This window comes from Dermacentor andersoni, chromosome 1 (assembly GCF_023375885.2).
Source record: "Dermacentor andersoni chromosome 1, qqDerAnde1_hic_scaffold, whole genome shotgun sequence".
Taxonomy (NCBI): domain Eukaryota; kingdom Metazoa; phylum Arthropoda; class Arachnida; order Ixodida; family Ixodidae; genus Dermacentor; species Dermacentor andersoni.
The window spans coordinates 382,800,180-382,827,987 of record NC_092814.1 but is presented as its reverse complement, the minus strand read 5'-3'; the positions used below and the strand labels follow the sequence as shown (position 1 = coordinate 382,827,987).

Here is a 27,808-nt window from a genome sequence, read left to right as displayed (position 1 = left end):
GCGCGCCCTTTCCTCCTCGCCCGATGAAACGGTCTATAGCGTCCTCGATCACCCGCACCGGTGCGCACCGGGGCGCCTTGGTGCGCACTTTCATCCTCGATCAACCGCACCGTTGCGCACCGACCATCCTCGATCACCGGAAGCGCACCCTGTTGGAGCGGTTTTTTGTTGCCCCGTCTCGCACCGAGAAAATCGGCGATGCGCCGGGGTGCAATCCCAGCAAGCACTGCGGGACGTGCGACGCGCGCGCGCACTGCCGACTGCAGAACCGCGGACGCTCAGGCCCGATAGCTGCGCAAGCTGCGATTGCAACGAAGTTGACGGAGTTAGCTAGTGGAGATGTCCGCAATGAGAAAGGAAGCGCTCCTAGTTGCTGCAATCGATGAGCTTTTTTCAAGTTCGTCTGACAGCGAAGACGACATGCTGATCGACCTCGTCCAGAAACAATGCGGTGAAGAGCGGCCGAAAGTGGACAGGTTCGTTGAACGGGTCGTCAGGATTAATTATAAAATCCATTGGTGTTTGCTTGCAACCAGGTATGTCGGAGCACGCAGTTTGACAAGGTTCGAGCGCTTGCCGCAGATGCTCAGCACCTGCAAACAATAATATGTGCGCGCGCGCGTGTTCGCGCACGTTTTTCGCGCCAGGGGCAATGTAGCGCTGCAGGCAAGCACACTGCACGGGGTGCAGTTTTGTCCTCGATGTTGACCCTCCGCAGTGCGCCACCACGGCGGTGCAAAGCGCACCATTCTGGTTTCGGGGCAACTCCGGGGCAAGGTGATCGAGGACGCTATTACAGAGTCCTCGATACCCGCACCGGGGCACCTTGGTGCGCACTTTCATCCTCGATCAACCGAACCGGTGCGCACCGACCATCATCGATCACCAGAAGCGCACCCTGTTGGAGCGGTTTTCTGTTGCCCCGTCTCGCACCGAGAAAATCGGTGGTGCGCCGGGGTGCAATCCCAGCAAGCAATGCGGGAGGCGCGACGCGGGCGCGCACTGCCGACTGCAGAACCGCGGACGCTCTGGCCCGATAGCTGCGGTTGCTACGGAGTTGACGGAGTTAGCTAGTGGAGATGTCCGCAATTAGAAAGGAAGCGCGCTGCTAGTTGCCGCAATCGATGAGCTTTTTTTCAAGTTCGTCTGACAGCGAAGACGACATGCCGATCGACCTCGTACAAAAAACAATGAAACACGCCACGGGGTGCAGTTTTAATCCTCGATGTTGACCCTCCACAGTGCCACCACCGCGGTGCAAAGCGCACCATTTTCATTTCGGGGCAACCCCGGGGCAAGGTGATCGAGGACGCTATTAGACGCACGCGTAAACTGTACCCGTTTAAACAGTGGTTTCGTTTTAAAAGTAGTAAAGCGAAATTATCGACTCAGCGGCCATTGAACATAATGCATTTTGTATTCGTATGTAGCTTATTGCATATGAATTGGTTAACACGTAGCGTTTCCACTTTTCGTCACAAAATCATAGCGGTACGTCGGCCCGCTAGAACAACGAGCCTCGGAGATCGGAATGGCCTCCAAGAGTAAACGCAGAGGGCGCTTGGAAGGGTGAAGCCACATCAATATCAATATCACTTTGGTGCCGTGCCCGCCAGACTCGGAGCGTTGTAGAGCGTGTTGTCGTGGTTGGTTCTTTATTCTATGACGTGGTGTTGGGGGAAGCTAGGACAGAAACCGGACGCTCAGCATAGAAGAAAAATTGGACATCATTCGTGCTGTCGAACGTGGCACGAAGAAGTCGGTGCTGGCACGCAAGAGGGATCTACCGTTGACTATAGTGTGTGGCATTTGGAAACGCGAAAAAGTTGGTAGGCAGTGCTGTTGCGACTGTGAAAATATGTCGGCTGCGAGGTTCGACTTTTCGCCATCGTTGCCTCTGTTATTGCCAAAGTGTCGCCTAACGACAGTGGTGAGGACGACACGGAAAGCTACAGCAGGGGTGATTCAGGCTCGGCAGTGGCACATGTTGCGTGTTACATCAGCCTCATGCGGGTGTTTGCCGAGAAGAGAGGGCTGGCGAAAAAGCTGGCTCATAGCTTGAGTGAGTTCGAGGCCGTCGTCGTCGTCGCTGCTAGCCGACCGAAGCATCAGATGAAAATAACATGCTTTTGTCGCGCGAAGTGAATAAATACTGCATGATTTCTGCCTTTTCATCGCACTCTCTCGTAGTTCCGTTTTTGACAGTTAAGTGGGCGATCTTGCGCCATTTAAGTTAAGCAGTACGTACTGTAGTTGGCCGGAGCGCTTCGGCCAACTACAGTTTAATGAGGCTTCACTGTAGTCACAAAGGTGAAATGTTCTATGATTGCAACTTACTGTTTAGCATTACTTGCTTGCTTTTGCTTGCTGTGTTAGTCTAGTCTCCTGTCATCGTCTTATAGCTTGTGCACAAAAGCCTACCGTCATGGAATGCTAACAGCTGTCCTTAACCAGTACCCTACTGTTTATCAGCTTACCATTGCATTTTCTCTGTTTTGTAAGGATGTGCAATTTACCTTCAAGTAAGATGATGAGTCATGCGAGCCGCACCAGGTGTTGCTGTGGGACACAAACGGCACTATTTACTGCTGTTTTTGCAATTCTGCAGTGGATGGAGGTCAGTGTCAGCAAGTTTGTAGCAGTCAGTTGGGAATGCTGCGTTGTTAGTAAAGGCTCTTGCCTAACAGTACTATCAGACAGACAGTTTGCTTAAGATAGTTTCCTCGTGAGTTCACACTTGCTGTTCAGCTGCTCTCGCCCTAATGATGCAAGCATCCTGCCCTTTATTTTATTGCAGCTGATGAAATCATGCAAGGTTGGGGTCATGTACTGTCGGGCAGGACAGGCTACCGAGGAAGAAATGTACAACAATGGTAAGTGGTGATCGATTGGAGTGGCTGTGGCTACAACTGTTCGGAGTTCTTCTGTTACATAGAAAATTTCCCGCAGAACTGATCTTTGATGATTGTCTAGGTATGCAAGAGCATTCACACGGTACACGCACACATTATTCAATCGCCATCACATCATTGTTCACTTCATTTGTTGTACCCAAGACAGCTATCACGACACAGTGCATGCTGAAGTGTGATACATACAATTCTGCATCCCTTGTCAACTGTTCAAACTATCGACCAGCTGATATCCAGTCGACTTATATTAATTTGGCTCAGCTGGTACTGACGAAATTGATTGAATTATCTGGCGGGTTGAATTGAACAAGGTGCAGGAAAAATGCTGAAACACGCGCCTGAATCGATTGGCAGTATTTGCCTGATTCTAACACGCCCCTGAACCTAGCACCCCCGTGCCCACATTCTGTGTATCCAAAGTAGAAAGCTATAGTAGATATGAGATTAAAGCTCCTAATCAGAGTAGAAATTAAGATATAGAAAGCGAACATAGATATTACATTAAAGCTTCTAAACAAAGTAGAAATGGAACACAGCTGATTTTCTAGCAAGAAAAAGATCCAAGGTCACCTAAGCACTTCTTATTAGTTGTGAATGCGAAAGCATTGTCTAATTGAACGCCGCTGAGTGTAGCATCGAGTTGTGAACTCGCTGGCAAGCGAGGACGTCGAAACACTTAGCACGTTTTAATTTGGCCTTGCTGAGGTGCAGTTAGAATGCAGGCGAGAGCTTGCATGGACAAGGAACATAAGGATAACACAGGCTTCCGAGAGAGAAAAAGAGGGTGTCTTGCCATCGTGGCAATGCCTTCTCCCCTCACGCATTATGTGTCATGCTACCAAGGCAGCAGGTGTACCCTTTTGCCTGCACTGCTCAGTCAAGGCGCGCTCGTGACGTGGTGTCGCAGCCAATGGGAATCTAGGTGCTGCTACAGACGCCGGATGCTGGCTTTTTCACTCAATGAGCCATTTGACGCTTTTGCACCAAAATGGGCGAGGGTGTAATATGAATTACGCAATGGCAGCCAGTTTTCTAGTCAGCTTCACCGTATGGTGGTTTTAAAGTCAGCTTTGCCGCAATACACCCGTGCTATGCTGTAAAGCATATGAATGCCGCAACGGCAGATTTAGAGTGCAGCTCTTAGGTGCCCTTTGGCATCGTTCCTCGGCGTAACCCAGCATACAAGCACAGTGAAGGATGAAAGCAAACCTGGAGCGCAGCTGGGGATGAAAGACAATGATAGCGAAGAGCGTGAGGAGGAAACCAGAGGAGGGTATGATGAAAGCATGAGGATGTCATGTGGAAACACAGTGCTGCATGAGCACTCGCGCGTCACCTGTGCGCTGCCTCTCACGATCTCTCGATTAGCAAGGCAGTTGCACCACACTTTGCCCCATTTGCAATGAACCGCTTGACACAGATTGTCCGTGACAGCTAATATATCATGAAATGAAGACACATAAAACTGCGCTCAGATTTCGCATTAGGGAGTATCGTAATCGTCTGCAAATTTTTTTTATCCTATCCAATTGCACCATGCATGCAATTTACAGCCCAATTTTCTTGAACAAGAAGGTGCAGCTTAGAATCTGGTGAATACAGTAATCGGGCATTGTGAGTGGTAGTGCTTAAACGATAGTTGGTGCTTGAAAATCTTCGTAGGGGAGGCCGAAAATACTGTATTTTACGACGTATAACCCAGGCTCAACATTACGACAGCCCAGGAAAGGAAAATAAGTATGCAGTCGATCCTGGATATATCAAACTCAGATATATTGAACAGTTGTAAAAACCCCTTGAAAATCCCATGCAAAAGTACAGCAATGTGCTGGGCATATATCAGACTCCCTTTCACCACCACAATCGGTATATTGAATGCTGTGCTACACTGTGCCCTTGCAAGTATGCTTCTCTCAATGACTACAGGAACACTTCACGCGTCGTCGAAGTTATTTAATGTCAACAAATTTTAAATGGCATTGTTTTCGCAGGTGCTGTCAAACAAGAGATTGAATCTTGAGGGCAGTACATGCCATGGAGGAAAAATGAGCAGGGTGCTCCGAGTTTTGCTCGAGGCGCATCGTGGTCTTAACGCCTGGGCTACACAAACTTTTAGGGTTAGCATTGCGAACAGCTTATTGAAGACCATTCTCCAGTGCAAGCAACTTCGTGAGCAAAAAAGTCAACCTTTGTGCATTAAACGCTGCTCTGGAGAAGCAAATGGGTAAGTTCCCATTTTTCATCATCGCGGGTAATTGTCTGACGTGCAGAAGTCTCGTATAAGCTTCAAACAGGCGTATACAGTCGAACCCACTTATAACAATATTCAAGTGCCATGAAAATTCCATTGTTATAACTGACAATTGTCATAACCACGTAGCATGAAAAAATCAATATAGGGAGTTGGCAGAGCTGATGTGAGAAAACTGTAATGGCGGGGAGGTGAGTGCCCCTCCCCACCACTTTCCCCTGTACGGCTGCTGATTATGTTCACTCATTTAACTGCTTCCTGGGCGCTCCGATCACGTGTAACATACCGCGGCTGTCGGCATTGAAGAATGACACTGCTGTAACAACTGCAAAGAGGGGTCACGGGCAGCAAGCGATATGTGAGCTCCACCGAGACATCACTTTCGTGGCCCCAAAAGGGGCCTTTTAAAAAATGCGAGAAGGTTGCCGCGGCAGCCTGTCAGCTTTAGGAATCCAGAAGGCGAGACTGAGGCGAGATTGCCACAAGCATCACACCACGTACATCTCACTGGCTTGCACAAGAAAACCCTATGTCCGTCAGCCTTGCATGCTTAATGCATAGCTTGCCGACATCTTTCTCCAAGGCATCCAGGTGCTCCACAGAAGGTTCCTCGTGAGAATGAAGCCCCGGAGGGCGGGATTGAATCATCTGCTGGGCCTCCTGTGAGGACAACGTTAAGGCAGCCAGCCCTACCGCGTCATCTCTGCCGTCGCTATCCGGTGCAAGTACGTTTGCGACAATCGCCTCATCGGTTAGAAGCACTTACCCCTGAATGCAGAGATCTAACTTGGCTCGAACTTGATTTCTGGCAGTCTCAAGACAGCTTCGCCACGCGTCTTAAATCGTACTCGACCTTGCGGACGACTTGCGAACGACTTGACTGGGTCGAAGTCTGCTCAAATTTTTTCAAGTCTGCTCCCGGGCTAGCTTGAAACTGACTTCGTGCGTTATTCCAACATGGCAGCCTCCCGAACGGACGTCGCGTGGAGGTTAGCTGCTTTCGAGTTTGGTTGCCACGCCACGGATACAGCATTTTCAGAGGCGCATCCTTTGCCGAAAATTCCGCGACCCAGCCCTACGTGAGCGAGGGAATCCAGTGGAGCTGTACGACAACGAACAATTCCTCCGTCGCTACAGATTCACGAAGAACGCCGTGCGAAAACTTCTCGCTATGTTGCCTGTCCGGGAAAGCGAGGACAAGAGAGGACAGCCTGTGCGTCTCCCATGCTGCAGTTGCTGATGGCTCTGATGTTTTACGGCGCTGGCATGTTTCAAACAGTCACCGGGCATCTGGTCCGCATTCCTCAGCCAACAGTGTGCCGCGCAGTTGGAAAGATCACTCTGCTCATCGCGAAGCACCTGCGCCCGATGCTGGTGTGCTTCTTGCAGTCGCGATAAGATTGATTACGAGTGTATTTTCTCATCTCCAATGACTACACGTGCCATCACTAGTTATTAGCGCTCAGCATTCCGGGCTGTCACAAACTCATCCACCGATTACAAAACATGCGCATGAGCATAATAAAGAGTAGTCCAAATGAGCCAGTCATGCAGAACATGTGTGCTTACCAGTTTTGTGGAGCTCTCACTTTTCTTTCGCAGCTCACTCTTTCCGCTTTCGCTTCAGGTTGTTCCAGCATTTCTTCAGTTGCAGGTGATCGCGCTGCGTCATCCCGTAGTTGGCATTATATTGTTTTGCTATTCCTTTCCATGTGTCATTCTTCTTGGTCAACGACGTGACATCAGTTTTCTTGCATACCACAATATGCTTGCAGTCATTGACGAGTGCCATCAGCAGGCTCTTTTCGTTTTCTGTAAAACAGAGTGCCGTCTTGTATTGGGGTGCATTCTCTTGGGAGGAGAGCGTATGTGAGTGCGACATTTCAGTGGAAAAGCCTGTTGACAGGACAGCAATTTCGTACCAAATGCGGCGCGGCCGTCGCACGAGCCCCACAACTTGTTTTCCTAACAGACGACACTTTCCTAGCAGACGACATGCGCTGCCAATTTGCGATGTCTATAACTGTGCCACACTCTCCCTCTCGTTGTTTTCGACAAAGATTCCATGTGAAGTAGACAAATCGTCTCCACGTGTCATTTTATTTATTTATTTTGTTTTTTATCGTGTGTTGTCACCCATATGGGTCTGAACAGGGGACTCTATGGCGATCGGTACTCCTCTGTCGCAGCACATGTTGCTTTTTTTTTCTTGTGTATGACTCCGGCCTAGAGCATTCGAATAGCTTGACCTTTTCTTGAAAGGGTCACGTAGCCCGACCAGAACAAGGGCCATCCCCTTCCTGCTGGAATGCCTATAGGTGAAAAGGGACGCACGCTCAAGCTCCCTCAGAAACCGTCCGTATGCCTGGTCTCGGCCTCTTGCATCCGGTTGCCGGCCCAGACGGCGCATGAACACCTTGCGGCAATCGAGGACAAAAGCTTTTAAAAGCCCGCCATATGAACCAACCATTTTGTTCACTTATACGGCCAGTTATACAAACGCGAAACAAGACCTTTAGGTTAAAAAGAAGCTGAAATCGAAATAAATGTGACTATAAGATTAATTTGCACTCAAATGCACTGTCGCGTAAAAGTGGAGCACCAACTTGAAAAAAATTGTGAAACCTGCAACTCGAAAAGCGGGCCGAAATACCGAAACTTGAAGACCACTTAAACCCGCCAGCAACGGGCGCTTTCCGCAAGCAGCACTGCCCATTGCAGCGGCGGACGTTGCCAGATCAAATGAATTTACCCAAACTATACTTCAGCACTTATGCCCTGGTCGAAATTTGGAAAGATACATGCTTTTTTGTTGTACAACGTGCCTTACGCTAATAAATTTATTATTAACCTCGACCACAGACGAGCAACATACTTTTACACTGAAGCACAGTCTTGACTTGACGAAGCAAGTCAGCTTGAGCGTCTATGAAACGCGAAAGGCGACTTTTGAAGTCTGCTTCTTGCTTCGGGCCGACTTCGTCAAGTCAAGTCCAAGCACGATCCAAGTTAGATCTCTGCATTAGGGGGTTAGTTTCCAGATCTATAACCTTGCGCTTTCTTTTCACTGGCAACATCGTGCGTTGTGGATAATAAGCGGGCGGATCAGCCATCTTCCATTACAGCGGCGAGTCGAACAACTCGCCGCTGGTCTGTCTAATAAAACTTCGCTATCATTAACATCGCTGCTCAGCCACGTTTCACTTAGTAATTTATGTCACCACCGGTTGATACGACCATGTTAGACACCAACTCGCGCTTTGGGAAGGAACTGCGCATGTTGGTGTATATTATAGAAAGCGAAGCACTATTTTTGTAGCAAGTCGGTGTTTTGTTCTTTTCTTGTTTATGGTGATGTAACTGCTATGCTACTCTTTGACACTGTTTTAGGCAGCATCAAAAATGTACAGGTGGCAAGCCAACGTTCCAATGCTGGTTGATCCCCCTATTGCATGGGTGCATGTTTAAGACAGGGCAATGCATTTTTGTAAATTAATGTTATTCCACATGCTGTTTAGCGTCGTGACAAGCTGCCGACAGGCCATCGACATCCGGGAATTTTTGCTGGCCTATTAGAGGTATCATGCGGGACACTAAACCTCACAATTAAATTTTTTTTTCCACGTCTGCCAAGTGGTTGTGTGGAAGTCTCGGCAACAACATGGCAGAAGCATTCTTCAAGAGCTCTCGTCTGCTGTACGCAATTCCCCTCTGTCTGCCCCTATTTTCAATGGCCCGGGACTTCTGCAAGTTTTAGAACAAATGACTCGTGGTTCAGGCAGCACCGCTGATAAGCTAGGCAGCTGGTGGGGATGTAGAACACACGGCTAAATCACAATTTCACGTTTTCAGCGTGAAAGTGAATTGCAGAACAAGATGCATGTTTTTTTTTGTGTTGTTTCTTGTAGAAACGGCAGGTCCGGCTTTCGAGGAGTTCCTTGAGGTGCTCGGCCTCAACGTTCGGCTCAAGGGCTTTCGGAACTATCGGGCAGGCCTCAACAACAAGTGTGAGTGCATGCGGAATTCTGAAAACTGGAACTTCGCGTGCATGCAAGGATTGTCTTCTCATTGTTTGAACTGTCGATATTTCTGTTGAACCCCACCAGTTGCAACATCAACACACTTTCTGACATTCGGGGAAATACACAATAATAGGCAATTTCAAAGATCACGCATGGTTACCAGAAGGAATATAAATGAAGGGCCACTGAATTGAATGCAATGACAGCAAAAGCAAGTTACAAGCTGTGCCTTAAATTTGAGCCACACAAAACTGTAGACGTAATTTTCTGAATTCTGCCTGCCTTTTGAGCAACTTGACCCAACTAAGAAAAATGTGTTGTCGCTTTAAAGGTCAGCAAGTGCTGCGCCAGGTGAGGTTATTTATTTATTTATGAGTTTCAGCTCTAAATTAACTGAAACAGTTCTAGCCCAAACTTTTATTTCAGCTGCTCATAAGCTTTAACTGAAATAACAAAGCTGGTGTCGCCATGATTGGTTTCACGGTTGGGTGAGAGGTTGGAGTGTGATATATCACTATGCCCGATTTTTTTCTATATAATAGATTGTTTTTTCATTTATTGTGCCAGTGATATGACAAGCGGTGCTGTTTATTTCTTGCTTTGCAGCGGACACCACCGGCTTCTATTCAGTGTACTCAACCTATGAGGACTGTGAGATTATGTTCCATGTCTCTACCATGCTTCCATACACACCCAGCAACAAGCAGCAGGTTAGTTGCCATCTCATGCCCCATTTCCATATTTTCCTTCCAACGCCGAGCTAATGGTTAAGATGGGGATTTAGGCATGTTGGTGTTGTATATCCACGTAATAAGTGCGAAAATTACACATACAGACCAACACATGCAAGAGCACTTTGTGTGTGTTGGTGTATGTATGTGTCATCATTTTCATACCTATACATAGCCAAGCTAATCTGATCCAAAAGCTATTTGAATTAACGCAAGCAGGTATAAATGGCCTTATTATAAACAGTGTAATTCGATAATAACTACACTGTATGTATACATTGTTCAAAGCCCATCTATAAAAAAATTAATGATGAAGACTCACTGAGGCAGTACTTAAAAGGGCCCCTCACCAGGCCCCATAGCAAATTTTGGTTATATGCTGAAAGTTGTTACGTGTGATCTAGGGAGCGTTCTGCCGCAAGAATTTTTCAAATCGGCTCATTAATAGCCGAGATAGAAATATTTCAGTGCTGCGAACCCATGATTTCAGCAGGCGGGCTCCACTGCGAAGCAAGACGCTCTCTCCACTTGCCCCGTCTAGCCTTTGCAAGCGAAATTCCTTCCCTACATTCTCCCATACGAGACCTCGAGGATCGTGTGACGCATAGGTCACAGGCCCTGCCTTCATTTCTTTCTTTCTCCTCGCTTCTTTTTTTATGCGAAGCATACTAGCCGCACAACCACGCTCTTCCTTGCTGCGCCGCGCGCGGCCGCGTCGCTACCATATGACGTCATAACAGCTGCAAAAGCGGAGGCTCAGCTCGTGCGCTCGCCTGCGGTCGCACAGATGGTACTGCGGCCTAACTCCCGCTCCTCCCGCTAGGGCACTGACGTCACAACAGCTGCAAGCCGGGCTCAACTCTTGCAAGATGGGGTGGGTGGGAATCGAACCAGGGTCTCCGGAGTGTGAGACGGAGACCACTGAGCCACGAGTACGATGCTTCAAAGCGGTACAAAAGCGCCTCTAGTGAATGCGGTGTTGCTTTAGAAACGAGCTGTTTCTAAGGCTCAGGCGTGCGTCGCTTGCTCAGGCGCACATTTCGTTGCCGCGCCGAACGCTGCGTTGCTCGACGCTCACCGCGTCCAATGCGGGGCGCGTAGTCGCTGCGCCGTAGCCCATTGTCTTACACCCCTTGGCGGGTCGACGGGAACGCTGTCGCGTTCCACTCTTGAAGGCGAAGCAGAGTAACGCATGAGTTGTTTCTTCGTCTAGCCGAACCAAGTATAGCCAAGCAACAGCAGTTCACCAGGCTAAACAGTGGTTCAACAACTAAAATAAAGGCTAGTATGCTTCGCATCCTGGGCTTAACCTTAGCTAAGCCACAGCCATTTTTTTTTCCTGCACTACGTATTTCCGCTGACCGCACCTCACGCGAGCTGTTGCGCAACGCATGAGTTTGCGCGCTGTGCACAAGGAAACATGACTAAGGGTGTAATTCAGCGCTACACGAATACTGAGGCAGAACAAGCGGATCGCAGAGCGTAACCACGCACTGGAACACGGTAGAAAATGGCATTGTTTTGGTACCTGCACACGTGACTGCACGACCGTGGGAACAAGCAGATGAAGCAGAAGTACATCTCTCTTGCTTCAGTGTGAAGTAAAACAAAAAACACAGACATTCTGTTTGTGTGCTTTATTATTTCTCTAAACTTCAGTTCGTCAATTCAAACAACAGATCACATAGCATACCTGCCAACCCTCCCGATTCGCCCGGGAGACTCCAGATTTTTTACTGAACTTCCCTATTGTACGGTCACTATCTTATATCTCCCGAAAAGTTATCTCTGTTCGTGCAATAATAGTTTTTGCGAAACCGGCACTACAGAACACACAGCCACGTCGTAATCGTCAGCATCACCAGCAACGGCAGCACTAGCACCATCGGTATCATCGACTAAGCAGCCGACTACAGTGCCTAGTAAGCCGACCAAAGCCAGAGCCAATGTAGTTCTTGCATTTCATGCATGCCTTCCTCCATGGTGCATCTTGCTGCGGCTGCTCATGCTGCTGCTTGTGTGTATGATTAGTGTTGGCTAAGCTGTCTGTGTGCAGTGCACCGTGTAAAGTTAGAATCCTCGCCTGCTTGATGCCATGGCGCTATCAAAGCCCAAGAAAAGGTATTTGCAGAAGTTTTTGTGAACTTATACTTCTGAATTTCCGTGCTTTTTGACATCAAGAAACGGAGAACATTTTGCATTTTGTACAACGTCTGGATGCAACATCAGCGTGTCTCACGGTGTCAACGTTTCCACGGCGAAGCATCAAAGCTATGTTCGCACCGCTGAGCAGCAAGACAACATAGTGAACTTTCTCCGGTACAAGTACGACGACAGTGTCATACTTGTCGAGTGCCTGTTTACGGGATTCGTCGTCGAACACAACCTACCCCTTAGTGTCAGCGACTATGTTGGGCCTCTTCTACGGAAAATATTTCCGAAATCCGACGAGGTGAAGCGCTATGGATGTGGATGTAACTCTGAAATGCAACTATGAAGAATGCGGAGGTGGCCAACCTGAAATTTATTTCACAGGCAACGCTCTCGAGTCTTCGTTTCTTTATTCAGCGTTTTCCTCAGCTGCTGCCCCGAGATTTCACTGAATCTGCTGAAGACGATTTGGATGCTCTCGAAGCTGAGTTTGCCACACTACAGGCCCACAGTCTTCCAGAGGACATTCTCACTGAATAAAGGTGAGACGTGCAGTGGTCTATGGTTGGGAAAATGAAAAACACTGATGGAAAACGTGTTTCACCGAGTTGCTAAGGTAATGCTGGATTTACTCGTGATACCACATAGCAACGCAGAGTGTGAGAGGATATTTAGAACTGCGCGAAAAACTAGGACTGAGTTCCGCTCATCAGTGTGCAACACAACCCTCCAGCACCTGTTGCTAGTGGAGGGCCCTCAGTCTGGACCATGTTTTGAGCAAAGCTACTCCGACGAATTTAAGTGAGCAAAGTCTGCTGCTGCAAGGTCCTGCAAAAGGACTCATCGAACAGGGCCTGTAAGTTTGAACGAAACCCCCCCCCCCCCCGGTCCCACTGGAAGGTTGAAACAGTGAATGCACCCCCCCCCCCTTCGGACGAATAATAAGTCTCCCGATTTTTTATCTCGCCAGGTTGGCAGGTATGGTCCTGCTGTGCGGGAGCCCCACATCTTTGTCAATTGCCCCCATGCGCAAAGTGACCGTCTCGTTCGCGTCAAAACGTTATTTCAGCGACATACTAAATGGAGCTTCTCAGGTGCATCTCGCCGTTCACGTACGTGCATAGTATGGTTTCATGTGCACTACATGAACAACTTCAGCGCGAGGACAACGACAGAGTGAACCGGGGTCAGAACTGTAGGGGATGACTTCGTAGGTCACGTCACTGAGGCAGCGTGTAACCTTGTAGGGACTAAAATACCGGCGGATCAACTTTTCCGAGAGTCCACGGCGACGGACGGGCGTCCAGACCCTCACGCAGGCGTATTGTAATGGATGCTGCGTCGACCCTGGTTGTATCGAAGGGGGTCGGTATGCTGTTGGCTCCGGATACGATGCCGAGCAAGCTGGCGTGCCCCTTCGGCTCTTTGTACGAACTCTTCCACGTGTTCGCTGGTCAGGCTATTATCAGCCAGAGGTAGCATGGCATCAAGTGTTGACGTGACGTGGCGCCCGTATACAAGTTCGAACAGCGTAAACTGTGTAGTCTCCTGTATAGCAGTGTTATACACGAAACTCACATAGGGTGAGGTCTCGTCCCACATCTTGTGCTGTACATCGACATACATGGAGAGCATATAAGCCAGTGTCCTATTCAGACGTTCCGTTAATCCATTGGTTTGAGGGTGATACGCAGTGCTCTTGCGGTGAGAGCTATACGTCAGCTGGAGAACGTCCTGCATAAGTTGCGCTGTAAATGCTGTACCGCGGTCGATGATGAGAACAGACGGTGCACCATGTCGTAGGACGATGTGGCGTACAAAGAACTTGGCCACTTCATATGAATTTGCTTGAGGAATAGCTTCGGTTTCGCCGTACCGGGTTAAGTAGTCGGTAGCGACGACTATCCATCTGTTGCGCAACGAAGTTACTGGGAATGGCCCAAGTAGATCCATTCCTATTTCTTAAACGGTGCTTGAGGAGGGTCCACAGGATGGAGAAAGCCAGCCAGTTTAACTGGTGGTTTCGTGCAGTGCTGACAATCGCAGCAGGTCTTCACGTACCGTTGCACAGAAGAATAAAGCCGAGGCCAGTAATGCTTCTGTTGTATCCTTGCTAATGTCTTAGCGAATCCCAGGTGTCCCGCGCATGGCTCCTCATGGCAGGCTTGGAAAACGTCTTGGCATAGCGCTGATGGCATGACAAGGAGGTACATATTGGGACCGCTTCCGCAGTTTTTCCTGTAAAGGATGTTGTTGTGGAGTAGTATGTTGATAAGCCGCGCACGAGCGAGCGGGGTAAAACACCTTCAACTCGTTGGAGGTGCTTGATCAGCGGCAGCAGCTCAACGTCGGCGCACTGGTGCTCAGCCATTTTTATGGCGTTGATAACGCCGACAAATGGCAAGTCATGGTCAGGGTCCGATGACGTCGTAGGGAGTGGTGTGCGTGACAAACATTCAGCGTCACTGTGCTTCATTCCAGATCGGTAGACAACTGTAATATCATACTCTTGTAAGCGCAGGCTCCAAAGGGCTAGTCTGCCTGAAGGATCCTTGAGGTTGGCAAGCCAGCACAGGGCGTGGTGATTGCTGATAGCCTTAAAGGGTCTACCGTACAAGTAGGGTCGGAATTTACCAATTGCCCACACAACCCCTAAGCCTTCTTTTTCAGTGGTTGAGTAGTTTTTCTCAGCTTTAGTGAGACTGCGGCTTGCATAAGCAATGGTGCATTCCGCACCAGCTTGCCACTGCACAAGGACTGCGCCGAGACCCGCATTGCTGGCGTCAGTATGAATTTCAGTGTCAGTGTCTTCGTTGAAATGAGCAAGTATTGGGGCCTCTTGCAAATGCTTGCGCAATTCATTGAACGACTGCTGCTGCTCGTCCGCCCAAATGAAAGGTACATCGTCGCGTGTAAGCTGTGTCAGAGGCTCAGCAATTCTCGAGAATTCTTGACGACGCGCCTATAATATGCGCACAAACCAAGGAAGCGTTGGACAGCCTTCTTGTCTGTGGGTGCTGAAAACTCGGCGACGGCAGTTAACTTGGCGGGGTCTGGTCGGACGACTTGAGGACCAACGACATGGCCAAGAAATTTGAGCTCTTGGAACCCAAAGTAGCATTTTTCAGGCTTGATGGTGAGGCCAGCAGTATTTACTGAGCGAGGACACTCTCGAGTCGTGCGAGATGTTCGTCAAACGTGCTCGAGAACACGATGTCGTCCAAGTATACGAGGCAGGTTTGCCATTTGAGTTCAGCAAGCACGGATGATGGATACATCATCCGCTGAAAGATGGCAGGTGCGGAACAGAGACCGAAGGGGAGAACTTTGAACTCATAAAGCCCGTCAGGTGTCACAAACGTGGTTTTTTCACGATCCTGTTCATCAACTTCGATTTCCCAATACCCTGATTTAAGATCCTACGAAGAAAAAAACTTGGCATGTTGTAGACGATCCAATGCGTCGTCAATGGATAAACATCGTGCTTAGTGACATGGTTCAACTTTCTGTAATCTACACAGAAGCGTAGTGTGTTGTCTTTCTTTCTGACTAACACTACAGGGGAGGCCCACGGGCTGGTGGACGGCTGGATCACGTCGTCTTGGAGCATCTCTTTCACCTGATGCTTCATCGCTTCTCTTTTCACTGGAGACACTCTGTAAGGATGCTGACGAACAGGACGTGCAGGCTCGTCCCTAATAATGCGGTGCTTTGTGATGGCCATGCGCCGCACTTTGGATGACGTTGAAAAACAGTCCGCAAATTCATTCACGAGACTCAGTAGACGGTCTTTCTGATGGTCTGGCAGAGCAGCGTTAACGTGAATCCGTTCTTTTAGGCTGGGTAACTCAGATTACTGAGACGATGCGGTTTCCAACGTGGCAATGTCAGTAACAGCAGTGATTTCGCGAAGAAATGCGATTGTCGTTCCCTGCGGTACATGCCGAAGTTTGTTAGCAAAATGACTGAACATTTGTTTCGCACCTGAAGAAGCCCTCTGACTATACAAATGTGGCGCTGAAGAAGCAGGGGCATGTTTCCCTCAGCAATTCCTTGGGCGTTGTCCTCCATGGTGCATCGGACAAGGGTAAGCACGCTGCCATTGGGTGGCAACGTGACGTGATCGTCAGCTACGCGAAGCGCAATGTCACGGTCGTTGTCATTACTGTTCGCTATGGCTTGCGCAGTAGCGAAGCTGACTTTAGACTCTTGCAGGTCGATGATGGCACCGTTCGCCTGAAGGAAATCTATGCCGAGTATAAGGCCCTTTGAACATTCAGGAAGAATGACGAAGTCGCCGATGTACGTGAAGCCCCGAATGTTGACTCGTGCGGTGCACTGGCCCATTGGAGTTATGAGATGCCCTCCTGCAGTACGAATCTGAGTTCCGGTCCATTGCGTCGAAACTTTGTTCCGTATACGCGCGAGATTCTGGCTCATGACAGACGTGTCCTCACCCGTGTCGATTAACGCCGTGACTTCGTGGTCATCTATGGTAACTGGTACGTTGCAGGATACTGACACGGAACTACACTGCATTCTCTGTGTCTCAATTACGTCATATCGCGGTCGTCGTAGTGGAGGATCTTCAGCGTTTGCAACGTCAGCGACCTCAACTCCGGAGGTCGCTGGACTCAGTTTTCCCGGGAGGCTGGGCTGGGTGAGCGACGTCTCGTTGCTCTCTGCTTGAATAGGGGGCTGGAAGACCTGTTTTGGGCGGGTGACGGTGACTGGGGTTCACGGAATCGTGGGGAAAACGAGGTCCTGGCATCTGCGAGGTATGCGTCAATCTCCAAGGGGCGTTCACCATTGCGCGGGCACGGCGCATTCAGTGAAAATCCATGAAGCCCAGCCCGGCGGTAAGGACACGCCCTGTAGAGGTGATCGGCTTCATCGCAATGAAAACGCAAGGGCCTCCGGTCTGCGGTGCGCCATACGTTGCTCTTGTGGGGTGGTCGTGTGTCAGCCATGAATGGCATGCGGCAAGTCCTGAAGTCGCCAGTTGCTTGTTCAACGGCGCGCACACCATGAAAGTCCAGGACATCGTGCGCATCGTGAAAAGTTGGAGACAGCGAACTTCGCGCAGCTTCCGCATATGACATGCGAGGCTGTGGCTGTCGTACCTCGTGCTGTGGTGTCTCGCTTCACTCTGGGACTTGTACTGCCTGCCTGATTACTGACCGAATAACTCTTGCTTGACACTGCGCATCAAGTTCCTGACCTTCTTTTTTTCCGGCATGGATGGATCCGCGCGTCGGAAAAGTCGGCACATATCTTCGACAAACATTGTGACACTTTCATTCGGCTGCTGTACTCTCGCCTGAATTGCAGATTCAGCTCGCTCCTTGCGATCGAGGCTGGCATATGTGCTGATTGGCTGCCGTCGGAATTCGTCCCATGTCGATAAGGCCGCCTCATGGTTCTCAAACCATGTTCGTGCATAGTTTTCGAGGGCAAAGTAGGCGTTGCGTAGTTTGCGCTCTGGAGTCCAGCCGTTGAATTCTGCGACATGTTCAAAGTGATCAAGCCAGTCCTCAACATCCTCGAAGGTGTCCCCATGGAAGGATGTGGGGATTCACAGCTGGTTAAGCACGACCTTGGCCGGTGCTGTTGAGGAAGAAGACGGAACCAATATACTCATCCTTCTGACTGTATTCGATAGAGGCTCGTGCTCAAGTGGCAGTCCTTGAAGTCGACGGCTTGTCGGTACGTGAACAGGAGTCTGCTCGACCGGTCCTCGTACTGGGCTTGTAGGCTGCATTTGATCTCGGAGTGGTAGCATGTATTCCGCACCTGCACCAGAAAAAAGTAACGTGGATTGAAAACGGAGTCTTACAAAATCAATGTTTCTCTTTAATGGCGGGCCAGAAGAAAAGCGTGCAGCTTAAGCACTTCATCGTCTTTCGTGGCGCCGACTATCGCGCGCGCCATCCTGCGGTGCAGGAGCCCCACATCTCTGTGTCAATATAAGGAGGGAGTTTATGTCCATCAGCTGTGCAGCACAGCATCACAGTTGTGCGCTGCTTCTCGTAGCCCGCAGAGCGCACCTTCACCTCCTTGGCACCTTTTCATGCACGGTGTACACCACTGGCATATCAAAATACACAGCCGTCTGGTTGGCGTTGCCGATTTGCCCAAGGCTGTAGCCTGCCACTTCTCTCTTTTGCAGCACGTAATGCTCAACAGCTATCAGCTGTTCTTCGAAATATCTTGGCAGCGTCTGGGTGATTGAAGTGCAACGTCGGAGGCTGAAGCCAAAGCGCTTCATGAATTTCTCAAGCCAGCCCCGGCTGGCTTTGAAATCCTTTGGCGTTAGGCCTCGCTCCCTCGAAAGTTCTTTAGCTTTTGCTTGGAGCACTTCTGTTGTCACCGGAAGGGAAGCTGCTCTCTGCGTCCGAACAAAGTCGGCCAAAACTGCCTCCACTTCATGGTGACGGCCTTTCTTTGGTCCGCTAAATGCCGTCCTCGTTGCGGTGAACGCAAAAAGCTGCTGTCGTTGTCCCCTCCAACGCCGGACATTTTTCTCGTCGACGCCGAAGTCCTGCCCGGCTTGAAGGTTTAACGATGCCTCTGTGGCTATCACAACTTTTCGCTAGAAAGCGGCACTGTAGTGGCATCTCCTGCTTGGTGCCATCGCGATAACACCACGCCGCACACCGATACGGCCGACGCGACACAGGTCAAAATGGCGACCTCGCTTGTGTACAGTTGGCTACTTGCGTGGCGAACAGCGGCTGCGATACTGACTTTTCTAGATGGCGCCAGCTATGCAGCATATTTAGCAGTTTCAATGAAAAACTACCACGTTTTTTAGAATCCTCGAATCTAAGCCGACCCTAGGGTTTGGAACATGATTATTCGAAAAAAAACTATTGGCCTAGATTCGAATAAATACGGCAATATGCACCTTACCAATTAGCAACACCCTAATCAATCATAGCGAAGTTTCTGTGATAACCAACTTTCACAAGGCGGATGACAGCAGTATACTAACGCACTTAGATTGCCACTTTTACAGCTTTTCACAGCTCGCATCTGACGCATCCTGTGATGTAAATACTCTATGAATACTCTACGTTCAAATCAATTGTATTTTTTTGTATAAATAAGTATATTCCGAAAAAGATAAAGAAATGACAGAGGTCTAACCCGTGGATCACGCAAGAGGTTATTCAGTCAAAACGTCGACTGAATCGGCTTCGTAAAACTGTAAAGAACACTCCATGCCAGCCGACAAATTCAAAACTGCAGTACGCTATGGATGATCTCTGAAACAAGGCCAAAGCAGCAAAGGACTTTAACTTTAACGAAACTCTTCCGAATTTCCTTGCAAACAATCCTCGTAGGTTCTCGAAGCACTTCATTGGAAATGCAGCAGTCCCTAGCTGTCTGCAGAAGAAAAACATGAGAAAGCTGATTCATTTAATGATTTTTTTGCAGTCAGTATTCACTGTCGAAAATAAAAATGTACCCATGGTCAATTCTAGCTTTACCACGACCATCGATGACCTAATTATTACGGATGCCGGTATTGTGAACCTTCTGTTAGAAATAGATTCTAAGAAATCTAGTGGCCCCGATAACATCCCGAATGACTTTCTTAAGAGGTATGCGGAATGGAGTAGCAAATATCTAGGCGTAACTTTCAGGAAATCTTTCCAATCCTCTAAATTACCGTCCGACTGGAAATTAGCTAAAATTATACCAATACATAAATCCGGAGATAAAGATATGGTATAAAATTATAGGCCTGTATCTCTTGCAAGTACATCGTGCAAACTTCTTGAACATATTATTTTTAAACACATCACACTTTTTCTTTAGCGACTAAACTTTTTTTCTCCAAACCAGCATGGATTTTAAGATGGTTTATCAACTACTACACAATTGATCGAAGTTGTACATGACCTTGCTTATAACCTGAATAACCGAAGTCAAACAGATATGGTTCTACTAGATTTCTCAAAAGCCTTTGATAGTGTAAGCCATAATAAATTAATTATCAAACTAGAAGCCATTTTGGGTAATGGCCCAATTACCCATTGGATCAAGGACTTTTTGCTTAATCGGAAACAATTTGTATTCGTTGAGCACGTTACATCACATACTCTTTCTGTGTCATCGGATGTACCCCAAGGATCAGTCCTTGAGCCGTTATTATTCTTAATCTACATTAATGACATCGCAACAAGAATCGATTCCAACATGAAACCTTTTGCCGATGACTGTGAAATTTACCGGGAAATCAAGTCATGCAGACCACCTTGCCCTGAGTGCATCCGTCAACACAATATCTGAGGGGTGTGAGCAGTGCTACATGACAATTAACCTAAAAAATCCGCCGTAATTACCGTCACTACAAAAAAAATCCTTCTAAATTTGCTTATGCAGTCAATGACACTGTGCTGACTAAAGTTAACAAAGATAAATATTTAGGTGTGGCACTTACCGCAGAGCTTAAGTGGACCCCGCACATCGATAACATTACCGCAGCAGCACTACGTAAGTTATTTTTTCTTAAAAGATGCCTAAAGCTAGCACCCACTTCAATTAAACTGCTCGCCTATAAGACATTCATACGGCCAATTTTAGAATATGCCAACCTGGTTTTGTTTCCGCATACACTAACTTAATTAAGAAAACTAGAAGCATAGCAAAGAAAAGCCATAAGATTTGTAGATAACAGGTACAGGTGCACAGATTCGCCCTCTAACCTTCTTACCGCATCTAATCTAAATACGCTAGCAGATAGAGCGAAAGAAGCCCACCTTAAATTTTTATTCCAGATGCTTCAACAATCTCAATATAGACGCATCCAAATGCAGTTCGTTTTCCAACACTCTACCTACACGTCAAAACCATTCAAACAATACATGGTGTTCTATGGACAAGAAGTTATAAGTTAAATACTTTTATATTGAGAATTTAATTATATTGAAGTTCATTATGTTGAGGTTTAACTGTTTGTGGTTTGTTATTGAATATGTGGATCAGCTAGCATAACAAATGTTTTACTATTGTAAATGAAATTCACTCAACTCATTTTTATGTCTTAATAAATTTGGCAGAACCTGTCTCACAATGACTGTTGACAATAATGCGTTTAGCATTAAACCAATACAGAGCCAGCGTCTGATTTTTCGGACTCGCTAGCGAATGCAAGAACGCCAGAAAAATTGGGCAGTTGAAATCAAATGCACGCCTTTAAGTGCTCTGAAAGCTTAAATCACCACAGCCACTTTCAAAATAGCTTCTAAGTCCTGCCAGTACAATTATTAAGCATCTTGGTGCTCGTACTGTAACAGGAGATGGCGGGTGTGCGCATGTATTATTAGGCACCACATTTTATATCCTGTCGCAGTGGCCCCCTTGCATTCTTGGGCTTCAGTGCACTACATTGCACATGCTTGACCGCATAACACTGCTGTATTGCGGCAAAGCTGACTTTTGGGAACCTACATTGTGCAACGCTTTAGGCATCTCAGTGCTCATACTGTGGCAGCATCATTCTGTTTACTACACTCTATTGTTACAATGCATCCTTTGTGCAACGTATAGCGCAGTAAACAGAATGATGTCGTGCAAAATAGCCCCAGTGGAAGCCTTATTGGACTGTGACAGGGGACTACAGGAGCGCACGTGTGTAATTAATTGGAGTCTGTGGCAAGTTCGCGTGCGCAAGCATCATGCAAACTTGCCCAAACCTTCCACATTTCAGAATCTTTGACAGGTCGTAAGTCACACCCAACGTGACGATGAAAACAGCGGAGACGGCACTTGCTCTTTACTGTCAACAAAGACGACACGCGGAGTGGTGATTGAGTCACGAATAGATTACCATTAAGCACAGTATGGCCCATTATTAAACTGAGAACCTCATTGGTACTTAAGGCAAATTTGTTATTTCTTCGGCATTAGTGGGAAGAAATGTGAATATCATCTTGAGCATGTGCAGCTGCTTGTTTTTTGCATAAAAATTGTAAGTGTAAAAGTTCGTGTCAAATTTTCTGATATTGGATTCAATATTGGAAACTTCTTTCCTGATTTGATTCGATATTCGATTTGAAATTTACTAATCAGTATTGCGCACCCCTTGTAAAAACACATTGTGATGATTCATGTTTACATTGGTTTAATTTCCTGAGAGCTTCCTCCAGCAACAGTTGTCTAGTACTGCAGCTGGAGAGGATAGCATTATTGAAATTTGGCATGAAACAGGCCTGTCGGCGGCCCTCGTTCTCGATGCCGTCAGCCACAATGTGCGCCATCTGGGCGATGCAGAGGCAAATAGCATGAAAACCAGGCACAGTCGGCTACTAAGTATAATCTCTCGTCCCCTTTTCCTCTCGAGGCACTCGGCCATGCGACAAATGCTGTGCCAGTGACACTAAGGAAGAAACAAAAATGGGAACTTTCGGCTGCTTTACAACCAGCTACCAGAAGCCTGAGGAAGATCGCTCGTGGTAACGCCTGGCAAGCATGCAAGGCGCCCTCGTTGTGCGAATTGGTTCTGGGCAAGAAGTTTGCTATGCGAGTTCGTATCTGCTGCCATTACCGCGCAGCGCGTCCTGCCCGCAAGCCAATTGCGAAAGCCACTGAGAGCATCGCAAGTTCGCACAGTGTGCCAGAAGATGGCACCAGCTGCTTTGCATCTGCGTCGCCGGCGAGCATCCGGAGAAGTAGGGAAAAATGCGAGAAGCGAATCATGGCTGCGCCCCCTTTCTTTATATATATATATAATATAAAATACAGTATCCCTCTTTTTGTCTGAGTGTGGAAATGCTCCGCAGAAGCAGCGGTAGGTGCACCGACAAAGCACAAAGCTGTGTCGCTTGAGGCGAAGCTGAAAATTTTGCAAGACTCAAAGTACAAGCTCGCGCAGTCGATAACCGGGAGTGCCACGACCATGAAGGTCATGCCGATCAAAAGAAAAGGTGGGCTTTGTGTGCCAGGGCAAAACCCCCCAATCGGTTGAAACCAACACGGTGGAAGCCACTGACATTACCGAACTCTGGGGGTGCATCGCTGCTGGCGATAAAATAGGTGGTGCTTCGATGGAGGAGTTTCTGAGTGCAGATAGCGCTGCCTCGTTCTGCAAAGAATCTCCGACGAAGCGATCATTGTCGCGAGAGATGGTGGCGTTGTACGTCGGAGGCGACAAAAGCAGCGGCAGTGACGATGAGATTGACAAAGGCCCGTGTTTGACACTGACTCCGATGTTTACCCAAAATGCATTGTCGTCGATCAAGTCGCTCATTGTTTTCATGCATGCTAAATTATATCTGCCAGTGTTTGTGCAGCAGTTGAATGCGATGCACACTGCAGTTGTGAAACGAAAGCAAGTGCAGATTTCTGATTATTTCAGTGCGCCTGAAGCATGACACGCTGTTTAGAGGTATAAACGTTTTATTTTTCATAGCCTACTTTCTACAACGTAAATTTTTTTATCGAAAGTGGCAAATTTGGTTTCGGAGCTACAAAGGTATGTTCGGCAGCTTTTTTTTAATGGCAGTTCAGATGTAGCGATGATCGGTTATAACAATCGGATTTTTCATTCTTGATGTCATCATAAGTGGACTGCACTGTATTCACAGCAACTGCTGTGGACGAAATCGTGGATGTTATCGATGTAGTCATAGATGGCGGCCACGCAGTTCTGAAGGCACACAGTTAACGCACGGACTGAGTCGAAACAAAACGACTGTTTGCTGCAGCCACTGAGGACAAAACTGTGGTTGCTTTCAACCCGATTATGGATGATGACTGCAGTTCTGTAGGTGCATAGCCAACGCACATGGAGTCAAAATGAAACTACTGCTTGCCACATCTGCTACGGATGATACCACAGTCGGTGTCGATGCAAATGTGGATGGCGACTATGTAGTTCTGAAAGCATGCGACCAATGTGGGTGTCGTGCACATTTGTGTTTGATCAGTTGAACAAGTGTTGTTCCTGTCGTTCCTGTATGGTTTCCGCTGATGACTTTGGCGATGCAGGCTCTACCGCTTTGTTTTGGTTAGATGCTATTTGCGCTTTTGCACTTTTGCATCGTGTGTTTGCAACTCTCCATGCTCTGAAGGTTGTTTGAATTGACCGTTGTGCAGCCAAATACGGGAAAATTAATGAGAGCTTGATGCCATTAAATAATGCATACCAGAGGACAAGTTTTAATTACCAGATTTTCCTAATTAATGAGGGTTGAAATAACGTGGTTTTACTGCATATGCAAATATGAATATTTATCTAATACATTTTGAATATTTGAAATTGTCAGCTGTGCATAATTAAATAAGTCCAGCACAAGTCCAGTAAGTTCGTCCTGGCACCACCATAGCAAACATAAAACACCAGAAGTTATGTAGTCAAGCACACTACATCGCTCAGCGAGAGCCAGGCTATTCCAGTTAAGTCACAATCATTTGCTCTTGCCAAGCAGATGTGGGTATGCAGTGAAGGTGCTTATATGTTCCTAATGCTGTAGTTGTGCTTTTAAATATATGAAGCCTACTAATGTTGTGAATATACTAGGATGTCAATGCTTTATAGTAATAGTGAAAGTAGCTATTCACTATTTAAGAGGGATGTGGCTTTTGAAATCGACTTCCTTGTTTCTTCGTGGATTTTGATGAAAATTGGCTGTTAGTGCTAATGTTTCTGTGATGTTACCATAAGAATTTTTAAGTTGTGTCTCAACAACATTTTCATTTACAAATTCTTTCTTTCTTTGGGCTTGTTCGAAGCCTGAACGACTTACAAAATGTGATAGAAGACCTATTCGAAGCACTGTGCATTCCAGAATGTGTGGTTGAGGACGTGACATTCAAATTTTTTGTATTCACAACGTAACCCTGTTTGATTGTCGTTTATTTTTCTCTATTTTTTGGGCCATTATAACTTCAGTAAGTTTGTTGAATATTGTAAGCATAGCCAAATGTGTGTTGAAGGTAGAACATAAAAAATTAGCACTTTTCATTTTTTCTTGTCACCTTCACATCAGGTACACACATTGGGTGCAAACAAATTGAAATAATAAAGCCAAGAAAGTAAAGTTGTACTGTAGCTCATGGACAGTGACCAAGAAAAATACCTAAACAAATAAAATAAACACCCAACTTTGGTGCGCGATGTGCTTAGTCACGGAGCCCGGTGCGTAGATGTGTAAAATGCCTGCGAGGTTGAGGAGTCGGCACATGTGCTTAATTGCAGAAACAGAGATGCCGATACACAAAATACCCGTGACCCCGCACATCACTCACGTGCTCCTTGTACCCATGGCTAACATGGGTTCAAGATGTACGTGAGTGATGTGCGGGGTCACGGGTACGAGAAGCCAGCGTGTGATAGGCTTGACCTCACCGAATCTGAGGTGCCGATGCTTGAAAGGCTTAGCCATGGGTCCAAGAATATTGCCTGCGCGATGTGCTTGGTCGCGAAGTCTGTAACACCGATGCTCGAAATCCATAGTCGCGGGTTCAAGACCTTAAGACATGAAGGGATCTGGTGCTCTTCTGTGATGTCCAAGTCGCGCCCATTTCGACATTCATCGAGAACACAGTGGTCGAGACGTCCAAAGTGCACAAGGTGCAACGATCCTACGACGCCCCTGGGAGGGAGTGTCAGACCAGTGATGAAAAGAACTGCAGTCACATGGCGGGTGCAGCCAATTGAAGGCTTCACAATGACCTGCAGTCATTAGTTTTTTTCTGCGCTCATTTCTGTGTGGAGGAGAAAGCTGAAGCAGCAGATGTGAAGATGGAGAAATGGTCTTTCTAGTGGGACGAAGATAGCACTCGGTCGCACCATTCCGGAGATATTGTGGCTTGAAAAAGCCGTTTTTTTCGTGATTTCCTCAAAGCTTTTCGCCATCCTGGCTTATGAAACACATTTTTTAGAGCAATTGTATGTTGTTTTCAGTATTTAGGAATCGGATAGAAAAAGTGTTATAGAAGTTGAAAACATTATTTTCAAAAAAACAATTTTTTGGTCATATTTTTTTATGCGAAATCCATATCTCCCAATAAAGCATTCGACTTGCAATTCTATTTGCTTCAGGAATTTTTTTATTTGTCTTCGATTCAGTTTCCCAAATTATTCACATGCCTATAATTAGTTGTCTCGAAATGCAGATCTGCAAGGTGGCCGTGACAACGCTTAGCTACGACCAGATGGGGGACCTGCTCAAGACATCTGTGATGGTCAGTGACACAGTCGTGCCTCTGCACAAGGATGGCAGCCCTTGAAGGTAGGCCACGATCGGCCATTTAGCACGCCACGTCGCGAGTGCTACTTCAAAGTGCAACTGAGTCACCAGACTGCAGTGACAGCCACAGGATGAGCACTTGTGTCGTCTCTGTGTTTGCCACTGTCGTTGCGCTTGGAATTAGTACTCTTGATAACTTCTTGATAACTCAGAGAGAGTGCAATGAAAGGGTAAAAAAAAAACATGCAGTATTGATTCAATTTGCGCGACAAAAGTGTTATTTTCGTTTGATGCCGCGGCGGCCTAGCAGCGACAACAGCGGCCACAAACTTACTGACGCTGCGTGCCAGCTTTTCAGCCAGCCCCCTCTTCTCGGCAAACACTCGCATGGCAGATTCCTAGTTGGCGTTAACGTATTCTTCGTGCACGCACACGGTAGTGCTGCAGAAGTCCCGGGGTGCCTTTTTCATTACCGGTTGCTGTTCTCGTCGTGACGATTGCATCCATGAGGCTGACGTAACGCGCAGCTTCTGCTACTGTCGGGCCTGAATCGCCCGTGCTGTCGCTTTCCGTGTCGTCCTCATCACTGTCGCTAGTCGGCACTTCGGCAACAACAGAGGTAACGATGGCGAAAAGTCTAACCTTGTAGCCGACATCTCTTCGTGGTCGCAGCAGCGCTGCCGAGCAACTTTTTCACATTACAAATGCCACACACCGTAGTCAACAGCAGATCCCTGTCATGTGCCAGCACCAACTTCTTCGTGTCACGCTCGATAGCACGAACAATGTATAATTTTTCTTCTATGCTGAGCACCCGGCATCTTTTTTTATCCGGGCTACAGCATGACGTGAGTCCTCGCTTGCACGACGCCACAATGCTCTCTGGCACAGCGCCGAAATGATGTTGATGTTGATGTGGCTTCACGTGCAAACGCACAGGGCGCTTGGAGGCTGTTGGTCTGATCTCTGAGGCTTGTTCTGCCGGGCCGCCCGATGGAGAAGACGCACCGCCGTGTTTGCACGACGAAAAGTGGAAACACTACGTGTTAACCGATACGTACGCAATAAGCTGGTACGGTTTATGCGGATACAAAACACATTATGTTCAATGGTCGCTGAGTCGGGCATTTGACTTTACTACTTTTAAAATGAAACTACTGTTTAAGCGGGTACGGTTTAACGAGCTTTTACTGTAGTTCCCTACATTAATGTCTAACTGGTCCCAATTCTCATTTTTCGACTGCTCACAAAGTTGAATCTTGGATGGATCAATTGTGAGTCCAGCTCTTGTATTGATTGAGTGAAAGCTCTTGGTTTGACGTCTTGATATCCTATTTTGGTAGTACATTGCTGTGAAAATTACGTACTGCAATGACTCGCATCTGAGCTGATACCCCCCCCCCCCCCCCCTTTATTTTTGTCTTCTTTGTTGCTTAAAATTTACTAGACAGAACACAGGAGGAGCTTCCCTAGGTTCGAGAAATGCAGTTGGTAGAGTTGCGTGTAAGGATGCCACTTGAGAAATAAATGCACTCTTATA

General features: G+C 47.5%; 1 protein-coding gene across 2 annotated transcripts in view; it reads left to right on the top strand.

Moving 5' to 3' along the window:
• Positions 1-2,802: 2,802 nt before the first annotated feature.
• LOC129381821 (signal-induced proliferation-associated protein 1-like) overlaps positions 2,803-27,808 on the top strand; it is a 45,855-nt gene continuing 20,849 nt past the window's right edge. For both annotated transcript variants that reach the window (XM_055065006.1, XM_055065005.1), the window contains exons 1-4: positions 2,803-2,873; positions 9,072-9,170; positions 9,792-9,895; positions 26,195-26,310. In XM_055065006.1, the coding sequence (XP_054920981.1) occupies positions 2,825-2,873; positions 9,072-9,170; positions 9,792-9,895; positions 26,195-26,308 (366 nt within the window). In that variant the 5' untranslated portion in view covers positions 2,803-2,824 and the 3' untranslated portion in view covers positions 26,309-26,310. The remainder of the gene's footprint in view (positions 2,874-9,071; positions 9,171-9,791; positions 9,896-26,194; positions 26,311-27,808) is intronic.